General features: G+C 39.7%; 1 protein-coding gene across 1 annotated transcript in view; it reads left to right on the forward strand.

The window, feature by feature from the left end:
• LOC143354273 (neural cell adhesion molecule 1) overlaps positions 1–24,555 on the forward strand; it is a 252,015-nt gene that overhangs the window by 11,715 nt on the left and 215,745 nt on the right. Inside the window, exon 2 of the mRNA XM_076788234.1 lies at positions 2,000–3,340. Within this exon, the coding sequence (XP_076644349.1) occupies positions 3,271–3,340 (70 nt within the window). The 5' untranslated portion in view covers positions 2,000–3,270. The remainder of the gene's footprint in view (positions 1–1,999; positions 3,341–24,555) is intronic.

Consider the following 24,555-nt stretch of genomic DNA (forward strand, 5'->3'; position numbering starts at 1 on the left):
CGCTCGGAAGTATTATAGTTTCGCCCGTGCATCGGCAGACTCGGTTAATTATTGCCTCAGAAGCTCATCAATTTTATTTAACAGTTTGACTGCCACGTCAGTCATACACAGGGTGTTCCAATATATTTATAATTCATTCTTGCGATAATTGCACAAAATCCGCAGTCCATTTATTACAGTCTTACAAACTTTGTTCCGAGCAGCGAGATCTAAGAAGTTTGCAAAAGTAACAGCTGCAATACATTTTTGTTTATTCTGCTCGCACGTTGTTAAACAAATTGTTCTGAATTTGAGTGAATTGGCGGTCGACCTGTTGAACGCGTCACTTTAATAAAAGACTGTTGCGTATCGCACGAAGCAAATATTTGTTTTTCATAAAACTGGAATAAAGTCGGAAAATTGCTTTAGAATCTGAATCATCTCATTTTCCTCTAAACTAGCAAACTCCCGAAGGTATTATGGTTTCCAATATATGTCGGACGAAGTGGATACCCGGATCCAGTAATATTGTCACAGTGTGTATATCTCAGAAAATCTTTGGCAGCCACATGAAGCTTCATGCAATAAAGTCTCCCGTATCCGAATACCCTAATATCGGAGCATTCTACTACTCCCGGCGTTCTATTATCCGATTAGAGTGTCTCTTGGCAGCAGACGCCTTCTTTTATTGCGAGGACGTAGCGTCTACATGCAACATATTGTTTGTGGCGTCTACTTTTAAATAAACAAATTGCAGGAAGTAAATATCGTATACATACTCATTTTATACAACAGGCCGACCATTTCGCTTTTGAATATTGCTGTATATAAAAAGTTCTGATGACAATAAATATTTATTTCTAGGTAAATTGCTTCTTCATTTTTTTTTTTGTGGCATAATAAATATTTTTTGATAGAAGACAGTCCATCTAAATTGGTAAATAAGTATTTCGTATTTTCATTCGCGAAACAATCATTTTAAATCGAGAAGAATCTCTTGTTGCTATAAATCCATGTCAAAATGGTGTTCATGATTTGCTGAACAAATTCCAAATAAAAGCAACCCGGTAATCGATAGGAGGAAAATTGATAGGCATAGTTGAACGGTGGCCCAGTTATCGGAAATCTTTGGCGCGATACAGTGAAGTGATAAATGGCGTAAGATTAGCACAAAGGACTGGTAATTTCATTTTCTACCGCAAAAATATCCGGGAAAAACATAAAGCGAATGAATTCCTTTGTTTCGCTAGTTTTCACATTTCAATGAAGAAATCAGATCAGTGTTATCGTTATTTTACTCGCGTTTTCTCGTCGGTAGTTATTCGAGCGAACTTACTCAAGGCGACTCAGTAGGTTTGTTCAGAGACTGATTTTTAATAACTAGTATACTACCAAGAAACGTGCAAATTCTTCTCTCACTGAACGAGTATACTCGTCGGACAAAAAATGCAAATTTCTCTCACGTGACGAGTATACTCGTCAGACAAAAAATGCCATCTTTTCATGACGAGTATACTCGTCATTAGACACAAAATGCGTTTCTTCATGACGGGCATACTCGTTGTTAGACACAAAATGCGTTTCTTCACGACGAGTATACTCGTCATACAATAGATTTCATCTTTTCATGACGAGTATACTCGACACAAAACGGTTGAGGAGTGAAACCAGCCGCCAAAGGTTAACACTTTGACTGCCAAACTAGAAACCTCAAAAATTCCATAAAATCGAAGTAAGTTATTTAATGAAATAAAAATTGAAAATGATTAAATGTATCGCATTGAGTAGTCCTCGAATGTTCTTGCATTTTACAGATCCTAAATAAATTTGATACGACGAATATATGAACGTAAAAATTAATTTTAAAACCTGGACAAATAATTCTGTCAGCCACATATGGGTGACATGGCAGCCAACGTGTTAATGCGAGGAGAGGCGCAACTATTTTCGCGCCGACCTAATAACAAACCAGATGGAAAAAACTGGCCTAACGCTGAGTCGGTGTTCTTTTCTGTTGCAGAGAAGAAAAGCGGCGGATCAGCAGGGAAAAGCTCGGGGACGAGCACGATTTCAGAAACTCTATAAACTAATGGAACACGAAGACCGGACAGGCGAATTAACGATCGATTAATGTGTTCTATGACGCCTGCTTAATAGTCCGTGATCGAACTGTGTGATGCACGCGAACAACTGCACGATTTCCCGCAGAGCTTAATTTAAATGGACAGCCAGGAAGAGTCCATTTGTTCGTTTTAATTCGCGGCTGTGTGTAAGTGATAGACGCGCGAGCGCGCGCGTGCTGATTTTTGTGGTGGAAGAGGAGATATACGACTGAGACACAGTGGGGCGGCTACATTTATTTATGTTTCTTTTTACCGTTGGCGTTGTCGGAGGTACGCGATCAAAGCCGGTCGCAGGCACCGGTTCGTCGAGGAGCGTCGTTTCGAGGGTCGAAGAGGACGACGAGGAGGGTTTCCGGTGTGAAAGGTTCGACGTCGAAGGTGCGTCCAGGGGAACATTCGCGATCGAAGACGCGAACGGCAACCGGCCGCGAATTATGAGCAAAGCGGATCCCGATCGACGGATGCAGTGAAAGCACGCGAGTCCCGCGTGCGAGGAAGCTGAGGATCCCCGGGAGGCCGGTTCTCAGCGATATTAAAACTCTGGGGGGATCGAAATTACGGGCGCCACCGGTAAAACCGTACAAATGGATTCGACGAATCGATAATGCACAATTGTAAATCCTGGCCCGAAGCGAGCCGCGTGTCTGATGAATAATACAATTCCTCCCGGTCGCGTTGGATCCTCGCCTCTTCGGTCACCCAGGGAAAAGCTTCAGGATAGAATCGTGGAATCCTTATCGACGGGACGCGTCCCTGAACCCTGAACCCGACACCGCCCGTAGACATTATTCGAGCGTGTTCTGACGCGCGCACGATCCTCCGGACAACGTTGAAAAAAAGTTCGGTTGATTACAAGACGGATCACTGTTCGTTGCTCGACGAGGATAACCGGCCGGCTCGGCGATAGCGATCGGTGGCGCCGGTGGTTCGATTGAATTGCAAAGGCTCGATTAGTTATGGTTTTGGGCCGAGGTTTGCGTACGGTGCGAAGATAAACGGGGGAACAGCATGACAGTGATGTGGGTGGATCTGGATCCTCGTTTCACAGTTTACTTCGATCTCTGCGAGTAACTGATAAAGAGGTCGGAGCGAGGCGACAAGCTCGTTCGCGCTCTCCGGAGAAGAAGAATCGTCACCGAGCATTTCCGGAGACCTAGAGAGCGACAGCATGAGGGAGCATCCGGGAAGATGGCTGTGTGTCGTGCTGTCGCTGATCACATTTCTATCACATCAAACCGGTGAGTCCGCATTCTCTTTCATGATCGCGCTTCTCTCCCGGTTGTTTGCAGTAAAACGTTACACCGGCTCCAAGGTGAGCATCAGAATTTACAATGAACGGCTCCCGGATACCACGCGGGTTCCACTCTGCAAAGTATTCAGGGTGTTCCCCCCGTAAATTGGATCTGCGTCTCTCTCGTAAACAGTCAGTACAGTGAATTCTCGATATATGTCAACAACACGGGTCTTGCCAGCGTCGTGTATCGTCCAGGAGACATACCCGAGCCGTGTTATGTTCACACTCCTCGACGTCCGAGAGCTCGCGGTATAGCCCCGCGATAGTGGGGATAATTCCGCGACGTTTATCATACAGGCCTCGGCGACATGTATAGTAGAGAAATCACTGTATTTCGGAAAAATCGAAAAGGTCCTATTTACCGGGAACACCCTGTATACAACTGTAAAACTGTGGAAAGTGGAGCTACAGTGTCTACTCGATATATGTCCCAAATGCCTAGCCGATAAAAGTCCCAGAACTATCCCCACTTCCGTCGCGTATATCTCTAGCTGCCCTTTTCTACGCTCGGCGTGGATCAATGAATAGTATCTCCTGTCCGATATATGTCTTTGGCTAGACCCGTGTGTGGGACACATATATAGAGTAAACACTGTATACGATTTTTCACAAATTCTACGTTTGGACGTGGACGGTCCATTTGCGGGCTTTCACAGATGTTTGGGCGTGTCAAATTTCTTTCAGAAATTCACAGCATGGCGGGCCACATTGACAGATAAGAAACTCCGAGTGGTTTTGCAATAATGGAAAAACAGAGCTATTCCAGCGAGGCGTTCTTGAGAGTGTTTAATCGCTATCGCGTTCTAGTTGATTTCCATACAATGAATGGATTCATGAATAAAGGAGATCCGAAGAGATCTCCATTGAAGGCAGCCTGCCAGCAATTCCAACGAAACGAAACCACTATCGACGTATGGAAGATTTTATAATTCTGACGGTTGGGTTGAACTGTATGCAATCGTGGCAGCAATAAATAGGATACGAAATATTAATATTAATATTCCTCTAACTATTAACCGTCCGAGGGTAGTGATGAGTGACCTTTGACCCCAACTATTCCCATTCTGGAATAGCGTATCTTTAGATCCCTTTAGATCCGTTTGGATCCTGTGCCAGATTTTGCTAAATACAGACACTGATAAATGCAGTGTAAATTCCGTGAAGCTAAATAAACATTTCTACCTTAGAATTCAGTCACTTCTATTAACTTTTATGCTCGTCTGATGGAAATTCACTCGTTTTCTATTCCAGATAGTGCAACACTCGGAGATACTATATTTGGGTGCAAAACGCGGAAGTAGAGTGTCAATCTTTTTTGTATGTTCGGTGTGAGTGGAAATAGTGGCACGAGAAAAAGTAGTATTGAATTTCGTCTTTGTCGTAGAAAACAATGAACATAAGAGTCGGTTAAACTTTACCTTAGGAAACCAGCAATTTTTAACTTTTTTTATGCAAGCCTGTAGATTTTGCCGAGAAAATGCCGAAAATCCAAGTTTCAATCCTAGGAGATTACTAGTTCAAAAGTTGTGCGTGTGTAAGATGAGATTTTCAGCGTTTTTGAGAGGTAAGGGCGCCGCCATGTTGTTACGTAGTGACCGTCGCGTATTATTAATGGTCTTCTAAATTCATTTGCTAATACTTTTGCATGAGACTTTGCTTTCTCCGTCAAGTTCGCGTGCTTAGGATTCGTAAGTAGAATTAGTAGGTCACGACCAGACGCGTCGGACGACTTCTACCCAATAGCACTCGCGTTCGCCGAGTTTTCAAACTCGATTTTCTCGGAAACAAAGCTTCCTATGAAAACACGTTCTTCCACATTTTCGACTTACTTTTTTACGTAGAATCGTCCCGTTTTCGGTTGTGTCACCAGTTATCGATCACCCGGTATAGAAATATTCTAGGACGAGTTAGAAAGTTTCGCCTCGGCTGTCATAGTTTTGTTTCCAGTAGTGAAAATTGAATGAAACAAATTCTACGCTGATGCCTGACGTATTTCCTTCACGGCGCGGCGTATGTACATATGTATGCGACGCTACCTAAAACTTCCCCGAATTGGAATGCCCCACGCGAACCAATTGTAGCACGGTTCTACATAGCGGGATATCGCGACATATATGTGTACACCGCCTATGAATTATTACGCGAAACGTCGCGGCACAGCGTGAGCCCCGAGTATTTGTTCTCCATTATTTTTTAACGTCCCGCTGGTATTGCCTTTCACTCGCGCAGACCTGCTAAAATGATCGATGCAGATGAATAACAAAGAAACTGCTCTTCAAAGTTGCCCGCGGGACAGAAGCGAAAACATGAAACGTCGATGGAATCAATCCATACGAGCACGAACCCACCGATTCCGCAGACGTTTCAATAGCAGACACGTCATTTCATAATTGAAATCATTCTGGGCAGCCTCCGACAGAAATAGGGGCCGCGAAGATGGTAAGATGGAAATCACAAAGAATCGCAAACGAACTGTCCATAGTGTCAGCTAGGGGTGTGCGAGAACCCGAAATATCGGGTCGAGTCGGGAACACGAAATTTTTATGTAGAATTTCGAGATTCTCGAAAGTGTCAGGATTCCCGAAAAAGTCGGGATTCCCTAAAGAATCGTGAATTATTTTCAAGAGTGTCATATGTTATATTCTCGAAATTTTTGGGAAACCCGATTCTTTCGGGAATCTAGAAATTTTCGAGAAACCCGATTCCTCCGGGGAATCTCGAAATTTTTGGGAAACCCGATTCTTTCGGGAATCTAGAAATTTTCGGGAAACCCGATTCTTTCGGGAATCTAGAAATTTTCGGGAAACCCGATTCCTCCGGGGAATCTTGAAATTTTCGGGAAACCCGATTCTTTCGGGAATCTAGAAATTTTCGGGAAACCCGATTCCTCCGGGGAATCTCGAAATTTTCGGGAAACCCGATTCTTTCGGGAATCTAGAAATTTTCGGGAAACCCGATTCCTTCGGGGAATCTCGAAACTTTCGGGAAACCCGATTCTTGCGGGAATCTAGAAATATTCGGGAAACCCGATTCCTTCGGGGAATCTCGAAATTTTCGGGAAACCCGATTCCTCCGGAGAATCTCGAAATTTTCGGGAAACCCGATTCCTTCGGGGAATCTCGAAATTTTCGGGAAACCCGATTTTTTCGGGAAACCCGATTTTTTCGGGAATCTCAAAATTTTCGGGAACCCGGCCCGACCCGACCCGACCCGACCTCTTCCCGACTCGCCCTGACACCGATATTTCGGGTTCTTGCACACCCCTAGTGTCAGTACAATTGTCAAATTGCACGGTATAATTTCAGCCATCTGATTAAAAACGTGATGCAAAACTGCATATTACAGTGTTTGCTCGATATATGTTCCAAACGCCTAGCCGATGAAAGTCCCGGAACTGTCCCCGATTCGCTGCCCTATTCTGCGTTCTCTAGAAGAATAGTACCTCCTGTCCCTGGCTAGACCCCAGGTTTGGACAAGTATCGAGTAGACGCTGTATACGATTTTTCACAAATCGGAAATTTGATGTCCAAATACTTCTTGGATCAACTGTACGTTACAGAAAAGAGATTAAAAAAGTGCAACTCATTGTTTGCTACTCAAACGATATTTTAATATTCAATTATTCTCTGGACAATGTTGAATAAGTTGGAAGAGTCGCGTATAATTAACGACAGACTCGAGAAGTCACGTGAACGTTATATAATGCGTTTGAGGTTGTTAATCGACAGTATTGTATTAGCATTCTTCATTGATGTCAGTATAAATGCGTTATTGTTCCCCATTCATTGTCTGCATTGTCAAACATATTTCATGTTAAAGTGACTAATAATGAATAGCATTTGTATTGTAATCAGATGCGCGAACGACTAGTCGCAAACAACGGAATAGATCATTAATAGGCTATTAATTTTAATTGCTAATGTAATTATAAATACGTGTATTATGTGCGCGTTGTACAAAAGCGGGAGAAAGAACTGTCATTCCAGAAGAACCGAATTTATCGGAAGGACCATTAGGCGGGGTATTATTAACAGAGGATTACTGTATCAATTAATATCAATATTGATTTAACTACAAATGAAACTGGTTTTCTTACGTCGAAATGATTTCGTCTCGCAAGATCGCAAACATTTCGCGGAGTGAATCGTGCGGAAGGTGACAGCAAACTTTGCCAACCGAGCTGATTCAGAGTGTCGCACATGCGTCCACCGTCACGGAGCAATTTTTGGGCATCTGCAAATACGTCAATCATCCTGGGGGATCCAGGGGGGATGGAAACCCCTGCTCGCCAAACCAAGCTCAATATGTTTCCTTCTACTTCCGAAAATAAAGTTGAACCCCAAAGATCCAAATGAAATTGCGTCATGTCGCGAAGACACTGACACAAAATCACTTCCGTGCCTTTCCGAACACGCAAATCCTAGCGAAACCAGTGAATTAGCGTTGGACGTGACGACTTTGACGATCACCGAGCAGAACAGACGTTTGAGGCGGCTGAGCTGCGTCAAAGGGATTCCTGCAATATGTGTTGGTTACAATAAATGCGTTCATGCGAGATGCAGCGAAATAATTAGCAAACTCTCGCAAATCTTGCAGACCTTGCTTGGAACGCAAGGAACAATTATTCCCAGATAACGAATGATTCCTTTATTAAGTTTCTGGAAGTTCCACGATGCTTTTTGTTTTTAATCTTTCTCAGAAAATGAAATTCGGTTTGAATAAGCTGTCGAAATTACAACGGATTTTATTTCACTTCTGTGGAGGCTTAGCGAGGCCCCATTTGCTATGCACCAGTTTCGCCAGATAGGGGAAAATGAGGGGAATACAGTTACCCTCTCTCTCTCTGCCATTAGCGGTAGTGGGGAGTAGGGGAATGTCGTCGTGGAAGGGGTAACACAGTAGAACTGTTTAGTCGAATAATTTTTGCCAGGGGTGGTATGTGAGCAGTGTAGTATCAGAACCCGTTGTGTCAATTTTTGAAAAATGTTGGCATACATATTCCAATCCGTTCTAATTATTATTACGCTTTGCAGAAAAATTCAAATTATCACTTTCAATATTGGAAAATTCATAAACATCTGAAAAGTGGTTCCGCGTGGGCATAGCCAGTTTGACATTATACATGACGCGAATTGCTCCTCGTTTAACAAATCTAAGCTCGAATATTTTTCGACGGAAAATCAGATGTTTCGAGTACATAAATAAAAGTCACTCGATCTCGTAGCTGGCTCATAAATAAAACTGCTGGAACGCCGATCCTTTTCAAGACGCCGAAGAAAGGCATGCTGCCAATAATTCTGACACAACGGAATGCCGTTATCGACATTCGTAAGAATTTATAATTCCGACAATGATGCCCTTGGTACGCGTGAGATGGCATCGACCGAGGACGCTTTAAACATCGATTTACAGACGACGATTCCTTTGGATGCGTCAATAACTGGGAGATTGAAAATGCTTACCGGCGTTCGCGAGAAATTGCGGCGCTGAGAATAACGAGAAAAAAAGATCGCGCGATAACAAATAGATCAGTGACCTTAAAACGCAGATGGAATCGTTTTCCGCTTATCGATTCGTTCGGAGTACTTCTTTCCCGGATATTACGGCGTGCATCAAAGCACGATTTTCTTAAATAAAAGGCTCTAAAATAAACCTCAGCATTCTTTACTTGCTGCACTACTTGTACACATTCCTCAAAATGAAATTCTGCTTCAGAAAATCATTTTTGCATTTCTAGCAAAATTAGTGTCTCAAGGGTAGCTTAGAATATTGATTAGAACAAAAATGGTTCATTATTGGTCAAGATAGATTTTAAAATGGCCTAGGGAGTTTTGTGTGCAATTATTTTTATTATTATTGTTTAAATTGTAGGATTATTATTTGAATGTAATTGGTACAAATCTATAGAAAGGCTCATTTTTAATTTCTCAAAGTTTAAAAAGCGGCCATTAATATTTTCTCGACGATCAATAGTAGTTTTTTAAAAATTTCTTTTGCACGTCATCTAGGAAATTAGTTCTTCTAATTTCTAAGAAAATCCAAGTCGTTAGATTCAATTTTTGAAAAGCCTTAGGAAACTCTTTTGGTCCGAATATTAATGGGCGTCCCGGGGTAATAAATAATATCAATAATATACACCCTACTATGTTCCTATAATGTCATATTTTTGTACATCTAGTTCCTGTAACAAGAAACTGTAACAACAGGGTTTAATGCTCGCTTGATTCATAAATCATATTCGCGTCGACTGCTCAACGTTGTTACGGAATACAACGCCTCCAGCCGTCACTTTGGATTTCTCCCCGTTTATGAATATTAACCTCTTTGGGGGTGAATTTTTTAACACGAGAAAAACTCGAATTAATTTTTGGTTTGATTAGAATAGTGCTTCTATGCAACAAGATTTCATTTTCAATCTGGATCGAGTCCGTACAGAATAGTTCTTTAACAGTTCTGAATTTTTTAAATTTGGTATACTTTTACTTACATGACATAACACTTTTAAATTTATTATACCAAAATATTTGTACGGCAATATCCCTCGACAAGATTTTAGAAAGGTCTCTTCATTGTTAATGATCTCTGCATATTTTTAATAGAATTCCATAATATAATTCCATAATACATAAAAATTCATTTGGAGAAATCGTGGAATTTCATGCCAGGAAGAGGATGTGCGTACGACTCACGCCCATTGTCCTGTCTATGTTAATTAAATTAATAAAAGTGTGTAACAATGGACTGTTGAAGAAAATAATAATCAACAACTGCATTTTAATTATCTCCTCGGTATAATCTGAATCTGTATTCAAGCTGAAATAAAAAAATCTCTCTCTTTCTCTCTCTCTCTCTCTCTCTCTCTCTCTCTCTCTCTCTCTCTCTCTCTCTCTTGAATAACTCCCGTGCGTCACTATTAGAATTGTGCGAGAAAATTTCGAGATTCCCGAAAGAATCGAGTTTCCCGAAAATTTCGAGAACATAACATATGACATTCTTGAAAATAATTCGTGATGGACAGCATTCTTTCAGTTTACAATAAATAATTGTACTTATTATTTATTTCTGCCCCATCCCTATTCCATATATTCCGAATTGTATAAATTTATAATAATTAATTAAATAAGTAAAAAGTAAAATAACATAATTTTCCGAAAACACCTACAATAAAAAAATCCAAAATCATGAATTTATTCATTAAAACGAATATAAATGGTTAGTGAGTTCTCGGAATTTTCGGAAATCACGATTCTTTAGGGAATCCCGATTATTTTGAGAATCCCGATAAATACGAGAATCCCGACTTTTTCGGGTATCCCGACACTTTCGAGAATCTCGAAATTTTCGTGTTACCGACCCGACCCGATATTTCCCTAGTCACTATGTTACCATCATATACTGTGGGACTGAAATTATTAGTTCGCGTCGAGAATACGTAGTGACACTCGTCTGAAATAAACGTAGCATTCATTAGACTCGCAAAACGCTCGAAGTATTACTCTCGCCGTCTCCCGACGTTAAAGTCCACGCTAGTTTAAGAAATGCCGCGCTGTCTCTCGGAATTAACAGCACACTCGTTCTCTCGAAAACGCGCTGTCTCTCGAAGTTAGCACCGTGCTGGTTCTTGAAAAAATACGCTCGCGAAGCCTTCCTTTCGTCTGACGTGTCTGACCATGACCGACCAATTCTACTTCCTGCGTACACTAGAGCACGCGAACCTGACTGATCTCTAAACTCGAGTTTCTCGAAAACGAGGGGTCAAGCAAAAAAATTTTATTCTTTCCTTCCGACTCACTTTTGCGTGTAGAATTACTTTCCCATCAGTTGTCCACGTTACACCCGTATATATTCACGCGTGACAGCTCGCTTATCCTTATTCCCAAAAAACTGGTCACAGTATCCCCCAACACAAATCGTGACAAATTTATGACACGCGTACAATGTTTTTAGATTTTTACACAATGTTTGTATTTTGTTAGTTTTCAATCGTTTAATTCAGGCTAATAAAATGTAGAAAAGAATTTCGATATTAATTGATAAGTACAGTAATGCCTCGATAAGAGACAATACTAATCCTAGTCAAAACCTCGTTGCTTGAAATTATTTTCTTATGAAACTTTAATCAACATATTTGGCACATTTTTCTGATTAAAATGAGTACAAACATGACACAATTCAAAGAATATTTGAGTTTCAAAGATTCACTAGAAATAATGAGAAATAATTTTGAAAGTTTACACGTTCGCGTTTGAAATTAGAGATAGTGAAACTTTGCACGACAGAATCGTAGAAAAATCGATGAAGACGAGTATTTACCACTTATTGATCAGGGGGTTGTTTTACTCGCGCGGCGACATCATTTTGCTAGTTATATCGTGGTATTACGAAATCGTGCCGCGTTGAAAAACTCCAAACTCAATTATCCGGGCTCCCTAATTAACACGTTATTCTGCTTCTCGCGGAGCTGTTAGCTTAGGGAGAATAAACGTCGCCGGAATTAGCAGAACAAATTTTTCTCATCCCCCGGCCGATCTGCCCGGAGTTCTCGGGGCTCCCAGCAGCCATCAGCTTCAATACAACCTACTGCGGCCTGGATCAGAAGATGAGGTGTCTGGAAATTCCATAGAGGCAAACTTTTATAGGAGCATCACTGAAAATTGCATTTTTAAGCGGAAGCTCATTTTCTAGTAATTAGCTCCGCGCCGGGGCTCGTCTTTGACTTAAGGATCCACCGTTTTCACACGCGTTTCTTTGTTCCTCGTGGCCCCTAACTGTATCGGAACTTTGTTTCTACTCGGTGATTTTTTTTTTTACTTAACGCAGCTAAGAAAAATTACCAATCTGATCGAGAAAATACATATATATGATACACGTATATGACGCATTGACGCAAAAGTCATCGCGTTGCTGAATTTCCAGAGAATCGGCAAAAGTAATGGTTATCGCCTACACTGCTCTGCCAAGATAGATGAACATTTTTTTTGAAAGCCTCGCTGTAAAAGTAATTTTGATCCTGAAATTGATGGCCCAATTTTTTACTTCAATATATTCCGGGCAGTGTGAAGGGAAAAAGTTTTAAGGGAATCATGCGTCATGAACGGAACATTTTTGCACCATTTCTTGACTTTTACATAGCGTTTTTTCCTGGCTTTTGTCATAGTCATCATATCATACGTTGTCATTTAAAGTAGAATTTCCGGAATGTGTGCACGCAATGAAGAATCCTGGAATGATTTTTAATGTAATAATGCGTTCACATGTGTACACGAGAACGCTAATGGAGTATCTAGAATGAAAAAATTACGCGATAAATAAATTGTATAAATAAGTAGGAAAACTCTTTTACTTTTCGTTGTAAGGAAACAACCGTGTATACAAGCAGTAATACATTGTTAACATTTTGTTAAATAGAAATCTACAGTGGTTACTGGATATTTGTCCAAAACATGGGTCTAGCCAGGGACATATATCGGCCAGGAGATATTGTTCTTTGATCCACGGGGCATAGCCTGGCGGAAGTGGGGATAGTTGTGGGACTTTTATCTGCTAGGCATTTGGGACATATATCGAGTAAATTCATATTAGGTGTAATTGTGATATTTCGATTTTTGTTATTGCGTGAGAATACTTCCATAAAAGTGGAACAGCGGGTCGAAAAAGTTTTCTTAGCATGAACGCGTGATAGTACTTTACGCGTTATCAAACGATGTACGTAAACTTTGTATTCTCGAAGCATAGCGTGCAGCGCTAACGATGTTACGATCATTTGTCCACAAATTGATACGTAGGGAATAGCGAAATTACTGAAAATGAATTATACCGTACAATTATCGCCGGTCGTTACAAGTTTGAACACCATATAATAAGCAAATACACTGACCAATCTACTTTGAGAGAGCGTTTACCACAAAGGGCACGAGAACAATCGATATTACAATTGTCGATCCGTCTTTCGAATCACGAACGGCCTAATTTGATTCCAAATAGAACTAAAATCACAACAAAATGGCACCGTGCTGTTTCGCTCTCGAGACGAATTTGATTCGCAAAGTGGTGAATTTAATCCGTGCAAGGGTGCATTTGGTGTGCAAAACCTGTACACGCGAGGGACTCCAAGGGAACTTGATTAGTCTGTTATCTTGGCTGGTGTCTTGCATTCGTAGAGAAATGATGAAATTATTCGACAGCATCCATCCTAATACGATACTTCGATCTTGATACTTCGCAGGAAGTTGTCCCAGAATTGTGTGCAGAGACGGACGTGTTACACGTTTGCGGAATGTGGTTGATTGTTAGACGAGAACCCAATTTGCCAAACTCAAGTTCGTCGTTAGGAATGGGGGGAGCGTACCGCAAGGACGTTGCGGCGTTCTATTGAAGTTGTAGCAGCTGATGTTATTATGCCGTGTTCGGCTACCTACCGGGGGCGGATATTGTGGATTTAGAGCATACCACATTTCAACTCCATCGGAGAATGCCAAAATTAAACCCCGAATCATTGGTACGTTATTAAATCCCGCGCGGCGCCGGAGCCTCCTCGCCCCGGCATTATTTCCATTCGATTATTGCAACAAGTGGCTTATTAAGTAATTCGACTGCGCCTTGAGCATATTTCCGCTGTCGCGAATTGTCGCCGGTGTATTTCCGAATACAAATGCGACGCTTCGTACCGCCGCGGATGCGTCTTGACATGCTGGGATACACAAACTCTGAAGGAAAACGGTACATTAGCGATCGGCATACAGGCTAACTTCACGGTTCGCAGAACTGTTAGACCTACTTCGAACCTTGACACGTTTTCTTAATATGCGCACGAACCCGTTCGAATCTGTATTACATTAGTAGAGCTTTCATGACCTTCTTCAGGGACAATAGGGTTCAGATCATTTTCATGGAATGGAACAACAAGCATCTAGGACTCGGATTCTACGGGGTGATTCTAATTGCAGATATACACTTCTCTATATATGTCGCCAAGACCTGTATGATAAATGTCGCGGAATTATCCCTACTAGTGCGGGGAATACCCTGTGAGGGTTCACGAAGCTCGAGAGGCCTCGTACGCCGAGGTGTGTACACATAATACAGTGATTTCTCTATATATGTCGCCAAGGCCTGGATGATAAATGTCGCAGAATTATCCCCACTACTACGGGGTACACCCCGTTAAGGGCCCCGAGGCTCGAGAGGTCTCTTTAAACATAACACGGCTCGGGTATGTCTCCTAGACGATACATGACGCTGGCAAAACTCGTGTTGTTGACATATATCGAGAATTCACTGTAATCGAAGAGAAGAAATGTTTATCCGTTTTCGAGGAACATATATAGAAGTAATTGCACATTAAATTATTGCTTTATTGTAGAACAAAGCTTCCTACAAAAGCTTTCCACTTTTATTTTCAAGAAGCTCTTCTAGGTGCCATTTGCAGGGTTCTACAATTTCAATTACTTCCCTTTGAGGGAACCTGTTGAGACGAGTATGGTAGATAATGTGAAGTATTATATTTCATCGGAGCTTTAACAAGTTTCGGCGTGTAGTCGCAGAGACAAAAGGCGGAACCTTGTTACAGGGTAAAACACAACTCGTGTCGTGGTTATCTAATCGGGACATTTCTGCTCGATCACTGCCCCTAATCTATCTACTCATTAAAGGTTTTCCGTAAAATTCACGGTCTAGATTTTGAACAACACATGGGGCAATTATGACCTCGAAAGCTTCATCGATTTTCGCGATTTCCAATTATCAACTTAACTTGACAAATGTTTGCGTTGGGTTTAAAACGAAATTTACGTGTCTCTGATAAACGTGCTCACGAACATATAACAACGTAATGAGTAAATATTAAACTTAACGAGAAACAACTTAATGAAGAATAAATCTAACCTACATCTTGGTATGGCTGCCTACAAAAAAAAAAAAAAATCCCGAAATACCTCTGTTGACCGAAGACTCTTTACGTGACATGAATATAATGTATAATGTGCACGCAATTCCACCAAACGCATAATATACACATTATTATACAGGGTGTTCCGGTACAACCTTGGAGAGGGTTATTCTACATGGGAAAATAAGTCGAAAATGTAGAATAAAATTTTCGTATCCGAAGCTTCGTTTTCCAGAAAATCATTCGTTATTCGATAGGAATCGTCTGATCATGGCTAACCAATTCTACTTCCTGCATATACTATAGCACGCGAACCCCTTTAAACTCGATTTTCTCGAAAACAAAGCCTCAAACGAAGAAACTTTATTGCATATTTTCGATTCATTTTTACATGTAGAATCACCCCCTCCACAGTCTCAAAACTCCAAAAACTTTCCGACGCGTATTCCGCGGTGCTTCGATTGCCATCGAGGGCGACACGGCTAGGACATTTTCCAGACATCATCCGTTGACAATTGCCAGCCGTACCACAAGTCTGAAGAGACCAATCTCACGGATGACTTTCACAAAAACGACGTCGTAGCATTTCGACTGCGTCGGAGAACCAGATACGTTGCCACAATATATACAATCGATTTTTCGCGTCCAGTTGCCATTCTTCGTGAAAGTGGATTGTTATCGTTGCGTTCGAACAGCGGGTCGCGGACACACAGTGAGTCACATAATTGATGGCGCACGCTTTCAATCAGAATAACTTTTCTCCTAAACGGATCGAACGACTTCAGTTTTTCTGGGCCCTTTTGTAACAAATGTTGTCGCATTTTTTGCTATCGACGATACTAAGTACACATATTTCACGTTAAAAGCAAAAGTGAAAGTCGTAATATTTCAGATTGCTCTACAAATGGTGGTGCAGCATAATCCTTTTGGATGAGAGTTAATTGTCTTCAAACAAAGCGCATAGTGCATGGAGGTCAAAGTTGCTTTAATTTTGTGTGTATTTATGGTAATTGATCATTCGTATTCTGTTTATCGTGTTACATACGATGGAAACACGATACTTTTGTAATTACAGTTATGAAACGCAATAACTTTGCCTGCTATCTGCCGTTTAATGGAATTAATTCCTCGTATCAGAGAAAAAAAAAAGAGCAGCTTCGCTTTACTGGCGTGGACAGTAATTCGCGCTGTATTTTACTCGTTTGATCAAGAACAGGTCTCCCTTTCTACTCTCCAGGTCGCGAGCAGACCCCATTCATTTCGTTCGGTCAAGGACAGGTCCCATTAGGTTCACTTGATCAAAAACTACTTCCGGCTCTACAGGGTCGTCGAGGTGAATTCGGAAAGGTCATTCTATATGAAGAAAATTGTAATGAAATTTATTAATTGTTTGTGTAAAAATGTAAATTATCTCTACAAATTTTCGCCGATTGGTAGCTTATGCAGTGAGCTACCTTATCGACGATTGTATTGTTCACATCTGCCTTACCTACATCTTAATTGTGGGACAGCCTGAAAAAATTCCGGATCCATCTCGACAGCCCTGTATTTCTCTTAGCAGCCTTCATTAACTTTCACCAGTCGATAGACTTGTTTATTGCGCATGCTTCGATGCAACTGTTTAATACTTTTCACCGGTACGTTGAATGTCAGTCACTGCCGATGGTGCTGTAGAGATAATCGATTAACGATGATGTCACAATTAATTAAAATGCTCGCGCACGACCAACGGCAATACTTTCGAACTTTCCAATTGTTTGTTGCAATATAAATCAATAACTGTCGACGTAGAATAATAGAGCACATTCTCGCTTTAATAATCTCGTTTGATATTTTATAGACCAGTGTTTTATAATCGACAAAGGGGTCGTGTTTTACGCAAAAATCACATTTTTGGTATAATGAATTCCGGTAATTTCGTTCAATACGCACATATATTACGCAAATTCTTTTAGTATTCATGAAAATATGCAAAACATTGTTTGGGCCATAATTAGCTGTCATTTTAGCGCCTCGTCGTATTACTTTTTATTTTTTCATAGCTATAATGATTATAAATTGTTTGCCCTTGATCATTTTCTGATGTAAAAATATCTATTTTAAATTTTAAAAAATTGATAACAGAAAAATAGATTTTTTTAATCGTTATTTAAAAGAAATTAATAACGTTCATATTATTCCAAGGGGTTCAAACAATAGTAATCTACTTTTCTCCGAATAAACAATGTTAACAAATAAATATGAAAACGTTATTATCTTTCAGAATCTGTCTACTTTTTTGCTAATAATTGAATTAACATCCATAAAAAAGGTCAAAATCCTTTTGTTTCAAATCTTCAAAATTTATCGGACACACAAAGACTACAATTGAAAATGCTACGAAGATTATGTGTCGTAACACGGATAATATTTACAAGGCGAGCAGAAAGAAGGTGTAATGGACACAGATAACCGCAATCCGAGGTGCCCGTAATTTTATTTTAACCGTGACAAAACAGGGAAAATAAACCGAGTTCCTTGGAAGAGAAGCACAATAAAACAAAGGTTTCATTGTACTCGTTCGGCTTTCTTTTGAACGAAGACTCGACTTCTCTCGGTCGCGCTACACATCTAGACACATTCCGCAGATTTTTTATAGTGAAGTTTCCATTTCAGTGTGGCGGACATGCGAGCACAGCGTGGCACGCATCGTGTATCCACTTTCCAAAGTAGTTTTAGAGCTTTCGTCTCGATCACCTCCTTCGTTTTATCGAGTATCACGAATTTTCGTATTAATTTCTGACAGGTGTGCATTCCTGCTACGGTGAACGTTTTTTCCTGAAGTTAGTAATCGGCGGAGTTAGTAAACACAGCTTACTGCGACCTCAATTAGTAAACATAGTTAACAACAACCTCAATTAGTGAACGCAGTGCACGTAAACAGATTAGACAAATATCGTCAACCTGTTTCCGCGCTGCAGCCAACGAAAACTCAGTTCGACGTTAATTTGCACTTTTCTCATAACATTTCGATAAAGCGTTTTACAACCTACATTTGCTGGGAATATAGTTCTATTGTTATTTGTGAAATATGTAAACACAGTTTCATGAAGATATCTGGATTTTTGTGTTTCTGACAGATGTGGTAGGTGGAATACAAAACACTAAATTTAATAGTAAATTATAATAAGTATAACAATTATATAATTAATTAACCCATTTGCATTATTAGCTCAATTTTCCTGGTCACTGTTACCGGAGCGTATAATATACGCGCAATTAATTTTTTCCTATAATGCTGAAATATGAACTTGTAGTTATTTTTGTACTTAAATAGGATAAAAAAAAAGTTTGGTGATAAAGGCCTTCTTTTCATATTTCCTTATGATGCAAATGTGTTAATAAAATGTTATTTTGAAGAGTAAAAGTATTTTTGCAATTGTTTAATAGTTAACGGGAACGACTATCTGATTCCTCACACATAGGTGACACTATGAAAATATTGAAAAAATGATACTTGAACATTGGTAATGCCAGGCCTCTATTTCCTCTCAGAAAATTCTTTTAAAACGGAAAATGTCCACTTAATCATTCTCACCCCTTAGCACGTCCGCTGGTGACATAATTCTGTGGTGCTTTGCGGTTCGCCACGCTCACCATTGACGTACCATATCTAATTACCGGCCATAAGTATTTGGTCACTTGACAGAATCTAAAGCTATGCACAATGTGAGATTAGACGTTATATTACTTGTAACTAATTAAGACTATTTCGAAAAGGAAAATAAATTTTCGTTTCCAGTCTCTTGCAATCGTAAACAATTTTTCATAAAAATCCGCAGTCTAAAATTTGCGTGGTTAATTTATCATTTTCGTAAACTAGTCATGCAAAAAGAACAAATTTGTGAATAAGAATTTTTGTAGAAAATTGGAGATCCAAATGTAGTTGAACATTGTAATTTATAATTAGCCGTTCAGACAATTAATTCTCGGAGAATATCAACTTTCAGCCGTTGAAAAGTCTCTTAGCCCGAATAGGATCGACCAGTAAATGGCACCAAGTGAGCCGTTGAGGAGGAGAATATATGCACAATGAAATAGACGAACGGGTAGAACGTAAACTATTGCTGTTGGGCTTATCAAAGTGATTCACGTGAATGCCCGTTGGCATTATGCAAATGATCCGTAAAATTATTGTACCCTTTGGGCATCGGCAGACAGTAGCGTCACTGAACTTTCTCCTAAAATTGATAGAACGCTTTTGTGTCGAGAAATTGATAGTATCAACGTGAAAGGACGAAGATAACGCATCTCTATGATCTCGTGAAACTGTATCTACGGCGACAATTACACGCGTGTACACCATAATAGTAACGACGTGTCGCCGAACCACGTGATTTTTTAACTAAATTTCGAATACATATTCGAAGTAATTAATATTGATAATTAACTGGGGATCCAAAAAATATCGAACACTACAATTCCAATTTTTAAAAAATTCTTATTTGACTTATGGCAATTTCGTTAAAACCAATAGTACGATGTACCGGGTGGGAAACTGAGAACCCATTTTTCCTAAAAAATGCTACACATTGAAATCTGTAAAAAAATTGGAAAATTTTTTCTCTCTCTTCTCTAACAGTCTCCTAGAAACCGTTGCACGATTTTTATTCTCCGTGTTGTAGGACAAAAATGATAGACGCTAATGATACGAGCTATAAAATGGGACGAGGTTCAACGTTATAATTTCTTTTTTCAACGAAATTATTATTGTTTAAATATCGGCGATTTTTCGAAAATTTAGTGTTCAAATACTTTTCGCATCCACGTGTATGCTTTGAAACCTAATCGACTTCTACGGTCTGACTATTTTTCGGTATTTCTACTTACAGTATACAAATGTCATTAATATCTGTGACTTTTTCTCCTCTGATTTTAATATGTCACTGTTATCATTGTATATTATGCCGTCTTTGAAAATAGATAACACCGTTCCGTTATCGATTTGCATAATAATAGAAATTAATTAATATTCCAGAAACATTCATTATCCGCCGTTCGTATCTCCGTGCAATACGGTAATTGGACTGTTTGCTTTCTACTTAAAATTATAAAGTGTATAAATATTTTTGTGAAACTCACTTTAACGAGTCAGAATGAAATATTAATTTCATATTATATATTATACATTAATTAGATCTCTAACGTCCTCAATATGAAGATACAGAACTCGGAAGGCCAGATATTTGAAAAATAAAGTAATCGTCGAACAACGTCGCATTTTTGTTTGCAGATGACTGGTACAGCGCGACCTCGCAGCTAAATCAGTTTCCCGTAGAGAAAAAGAATTACACGATCATCCAAAAGAGCAATGGACCTAGGAAATCGGTATAACGGTTTCCCAGGCACGTCCAAGGTTATTAACTTGGTCTTTCTCGTTACGAAGAGCGCGCGCGATCGGAATCGCTTAGATGTTTCGATTCACTCCTCCCATGGAGCCGTCCGGGAAAATCTTAGACTGGTTTTATTAACGTCCCGGAAAGTTCGTATATATATATATATATATCCTATTTGCAGCGAGTGACAATGTTGTTAATAAAATCTCGCCGCTGACGTGTAACCGGACGATCATTTTTCACTGAAAAATCGTGATACTTTCAAAAGTGGAAATTAATATAACGCGATAAAACTATTAATCCGCTTCTGATGAAAGATTTGGTGGGACAAGAGTATTCCTCACAAATGAAACGCTATAAAAATAACGGAGGAGTTTCGTGACGATGCGGATTATTATTTGTAAGACAATGGGACACCGGCACTCTCGGCTAAGAAGGCCAGCTTCATTAATAAACTTTTCATTGCCGTTTACTTGCCGAGCACGTACATTAAAAACAAGAGAAACGCACGGAAAGTGATAAAATCAGTCGTATATCACATTTCTTATGCGAAACAGGAGTACTTTATGCATGCAGCGAGTCTGTGCTGTGAAAAAAATACAAATACAATCCTTTCGCTATTTCTACGTCAATTAACAGGAAATTTTAATAATTATGCGCCGCGCTGCCGAGGGAAACCGTTGTTACGGATGTCATATTTTCCGTGTCGTATTCATTGCGAATATTTTAAATTTCAGTTTTCAAGTTGTTCCGCACCGACAGTGAACATGTTTCTACCGGTAGAAAATGGCTCGAATAATTGTAGTCATTAACGTCAGCTGTAATGTTCCGAAACATAAGTCGTGTGTGTTGTTTCTGATAATGTCTGTCGTATATATTTGTTATTGCTTTAAACCGAAAATGTCTCCCGTTTAAAAAATTTCTGATAGTGGTAACTCCATTCTTTCGAAACTAAGTAATAAATATCCAATATTTACACGTTAAGTGCCAAATACCAAACCCAGAAATTCTTACAAAATCAGAGTAATTTAATTAATGAAACCACAACTAGCAATTTAGAATGTACTATAGGGGACGCTGTCTTAACCTTTCTGAATTCGAAAGACTCCAATAAAATTCGGTTTATCTGGATATCTTATAATAGAAATGAATTTCTAAACCCTGTCAAAAATCACTGTCAGTCATATGTGACCGACGTGGCAGTTAACGCGTTAAAGTACTTTCGATATGAATATGTGTTGGTGAAACTATAGCATTTTAAGAATTTCTAAATTTCCGTCAAAAATCCAAGTTGCAATTCAATATAGTGCGGCACGGTGGAGGGGAAGAAGGAGAAAGATTGAAAGAGTAAGCAACAAAAGTTCGCGTTCGAGAAAACAAGGATGAGAAACCACTGTTTTCTTCGCCCAGTTCAAAATTAGAACCGTAAGATTGAAATATGAGTTCTCCCCTCAATGAGTTCTTTCCACTCGGTCTGAGAAAATCGCTGAGAATCGGAATCTTATGTAACGACGCTCCTGTTTGCACGACTGTTAATAACGTGTTCGATAAAGTTGCAAGACTGTCGTCGAGCTGGTTCCTTCGTGAGCCATAGGGATTCAGCTCTCCGTTGCCATAAACTGCTACTGGAGTTATCTAGGATTGGATACGTGCTACCAAAATTTTATCCGAACAGTTGTTCGCCGAGATTTATTTGTTTACGAATATCACGAATATTACCAGTTGCATTTATGGCGTAATTTTTATCGAGAATAACAAGAGTTTTCTATTGTGACACAGAAATATAGAAATCGCAGCAATAAACATGCCGAAACGAAACTGCAAAACTGTGGGTCCTTTTTCGCGATTGATTTTTCCTGTTTTTTTTTGAAATGCACTTTTCCAGAGCTCGACAACCTCCACGAAATTCCCGACCGCTCCCCTAACTTATGTAGGTGGAAATATGCCGGGACCAATGAAAATTTGGGCGCTTTTCTGCTTGCGCAAATCCCACGCTACTGCAGTTGCGTGACGTAAGCACCGGAGAAAATTTGTGCGTTTATTTTGAGAAAACCGTGGGGTCTTGTAACAGTGTTTCAAAGTGTACGATGAGTATTTATAACGAGGCAGAGAAATGACAAAATTAATATTAATAAAAATTAGTAATACATTTCTTTTGCATTTGACGTACGAAATTATCAAATTTGAGAGAAGAAATGTTACCCGATTTTTATTTGCATGAAATGACCTACGAACATGTGAATTTGCGTAAATATTCGCGGTCTATTGACGATACAAAAATGGCGCTGTAATGTATGAAAGTTAGGACGTGCTCACTATTTTCGTGAATTCCGCCAATATTATTGCACGAATGGTTTACCGGCATGTACCACCGTTTTCGAGCCTCAAAAACGATATGATCTCGATCTCCTCTATGGAGACGTAAACTGAGCCGTATTCAAAGCCCTAACAAGTCGAACTCTTGACCCGCTTTCAATGGATACTTCAAAACCAGCGTTACAGATATAGGAACCGGGCGCAGGTTAGGTTGAACAGTCTCGCAAAGCCTGAATTTAACAGTATGTGTAGAAAACCTCGTACTTCAACGTTACGTATAATTAAAGGAGCGTGAAGGATCTGATTAGAAAATTTACTCCCCGAGATAGTCTTGTTTGAGAAATTTATGTGTCGGTATTTTCGCGTTTGATCCAGGCACCTCTGCATAATATTCTATACTGGCAATTGTGACTTAAAAAATCTTTAACCTTTTTAGTCGAGAAATTAATCTTGAGAGAAAAAGGTGTTGGACCTTTATGATACCGAAGAGGAATCCATAAATTAGATGTCTTAACATCGGATGATACGACCAAAAAATTCAGTTTTCTAATAAACAATTTAATTTTGTAATTCCTTGACAGAGAAAAAATGTATGCGTGTTTAACATTACTGTGAAACGTCGGGCATGCCATATGGAATGACACAATATTTTAAATATGAGGACAAAACTTCCGGAAAAATGAGTTGAAAAATTTCGCGTTGTCCATCGCGTGAGAGTATGGCATTCTTTACTGAAACGATCGCATTGGTCAGTGGACAATCGCCGTAGAAGTACGTCAGGGGGAACAGCGATGCTCCGCGGTATTTCTATTGCAATTGAAAAATAGCTACAATTCATGAAACATTCTCCTGGATTCTCTGACCCAGTTCTTCGTGCCAATGCAAAGCTCGCAGAAAATGGGTTTCCTAGGGTTTTAGAAGTAGTGGAAGAATATTTGGTGGCGGTCATTTATCTATGGGAATTGCGAAGCCAAATCGTCACGGAAAATTCGGTCGGTCTACTACAAATCACGAACTTACAAGAGTTACTACGAAATTTCAATCGTTGTTGATCGATGAACCGTGCACACGTGAACGTAGCTTTTCATTGTTTAATTTTTCGGAAGCTGGCCAACAGCACTTTGACACGATTCTATTTTACACGAAATGTGCAAGGAAAAATTACAGTACGACTTTATTTTAGCAGTATGGGCACACTAGTATGCGCACGGAGTATGCAATTTTTTAAATACTATATTTAATTATTTTATTTTGCTTTCATTTTGCGGAAGCTGGCCAACAGCACTTTGGCACAATTCTATTTTACACGAAATGTGCAAGGAAAAATTTACGACTTTATTTTAATACCAGCACACAGTAGGAGCACACTATTATAAGCACGGAGTGTGCAATTTTTTAAATACTATATTTAATTATTTTATTTTGCTGCAGTTTTTCGGAAGCTGGCCAACAGCACTCTGACACAATTCTATTTTACACGAATGTGCAAGGAAAACCTTAAGTACGACTTTATATTAATACGAGCACACAGTATTGGCACATTAGTATAAGCACGACGTGTGCAATTTTTTAAATACTATA

This window comes from Halictus rubicundus, chromosome 5 (assembly GCF_050948215.1).
Source record: "Halictus rubicundus isolate RS-2024b chromosome 5, iyHalRubi1_principal, whole genome shotgun sequence".
Lineage (NCBI taxonomy): Eukaryota > Metazoa > Arthropoda > Insecta > Hymenoptera > Halictidae > Halictus > Halictus rubicundus.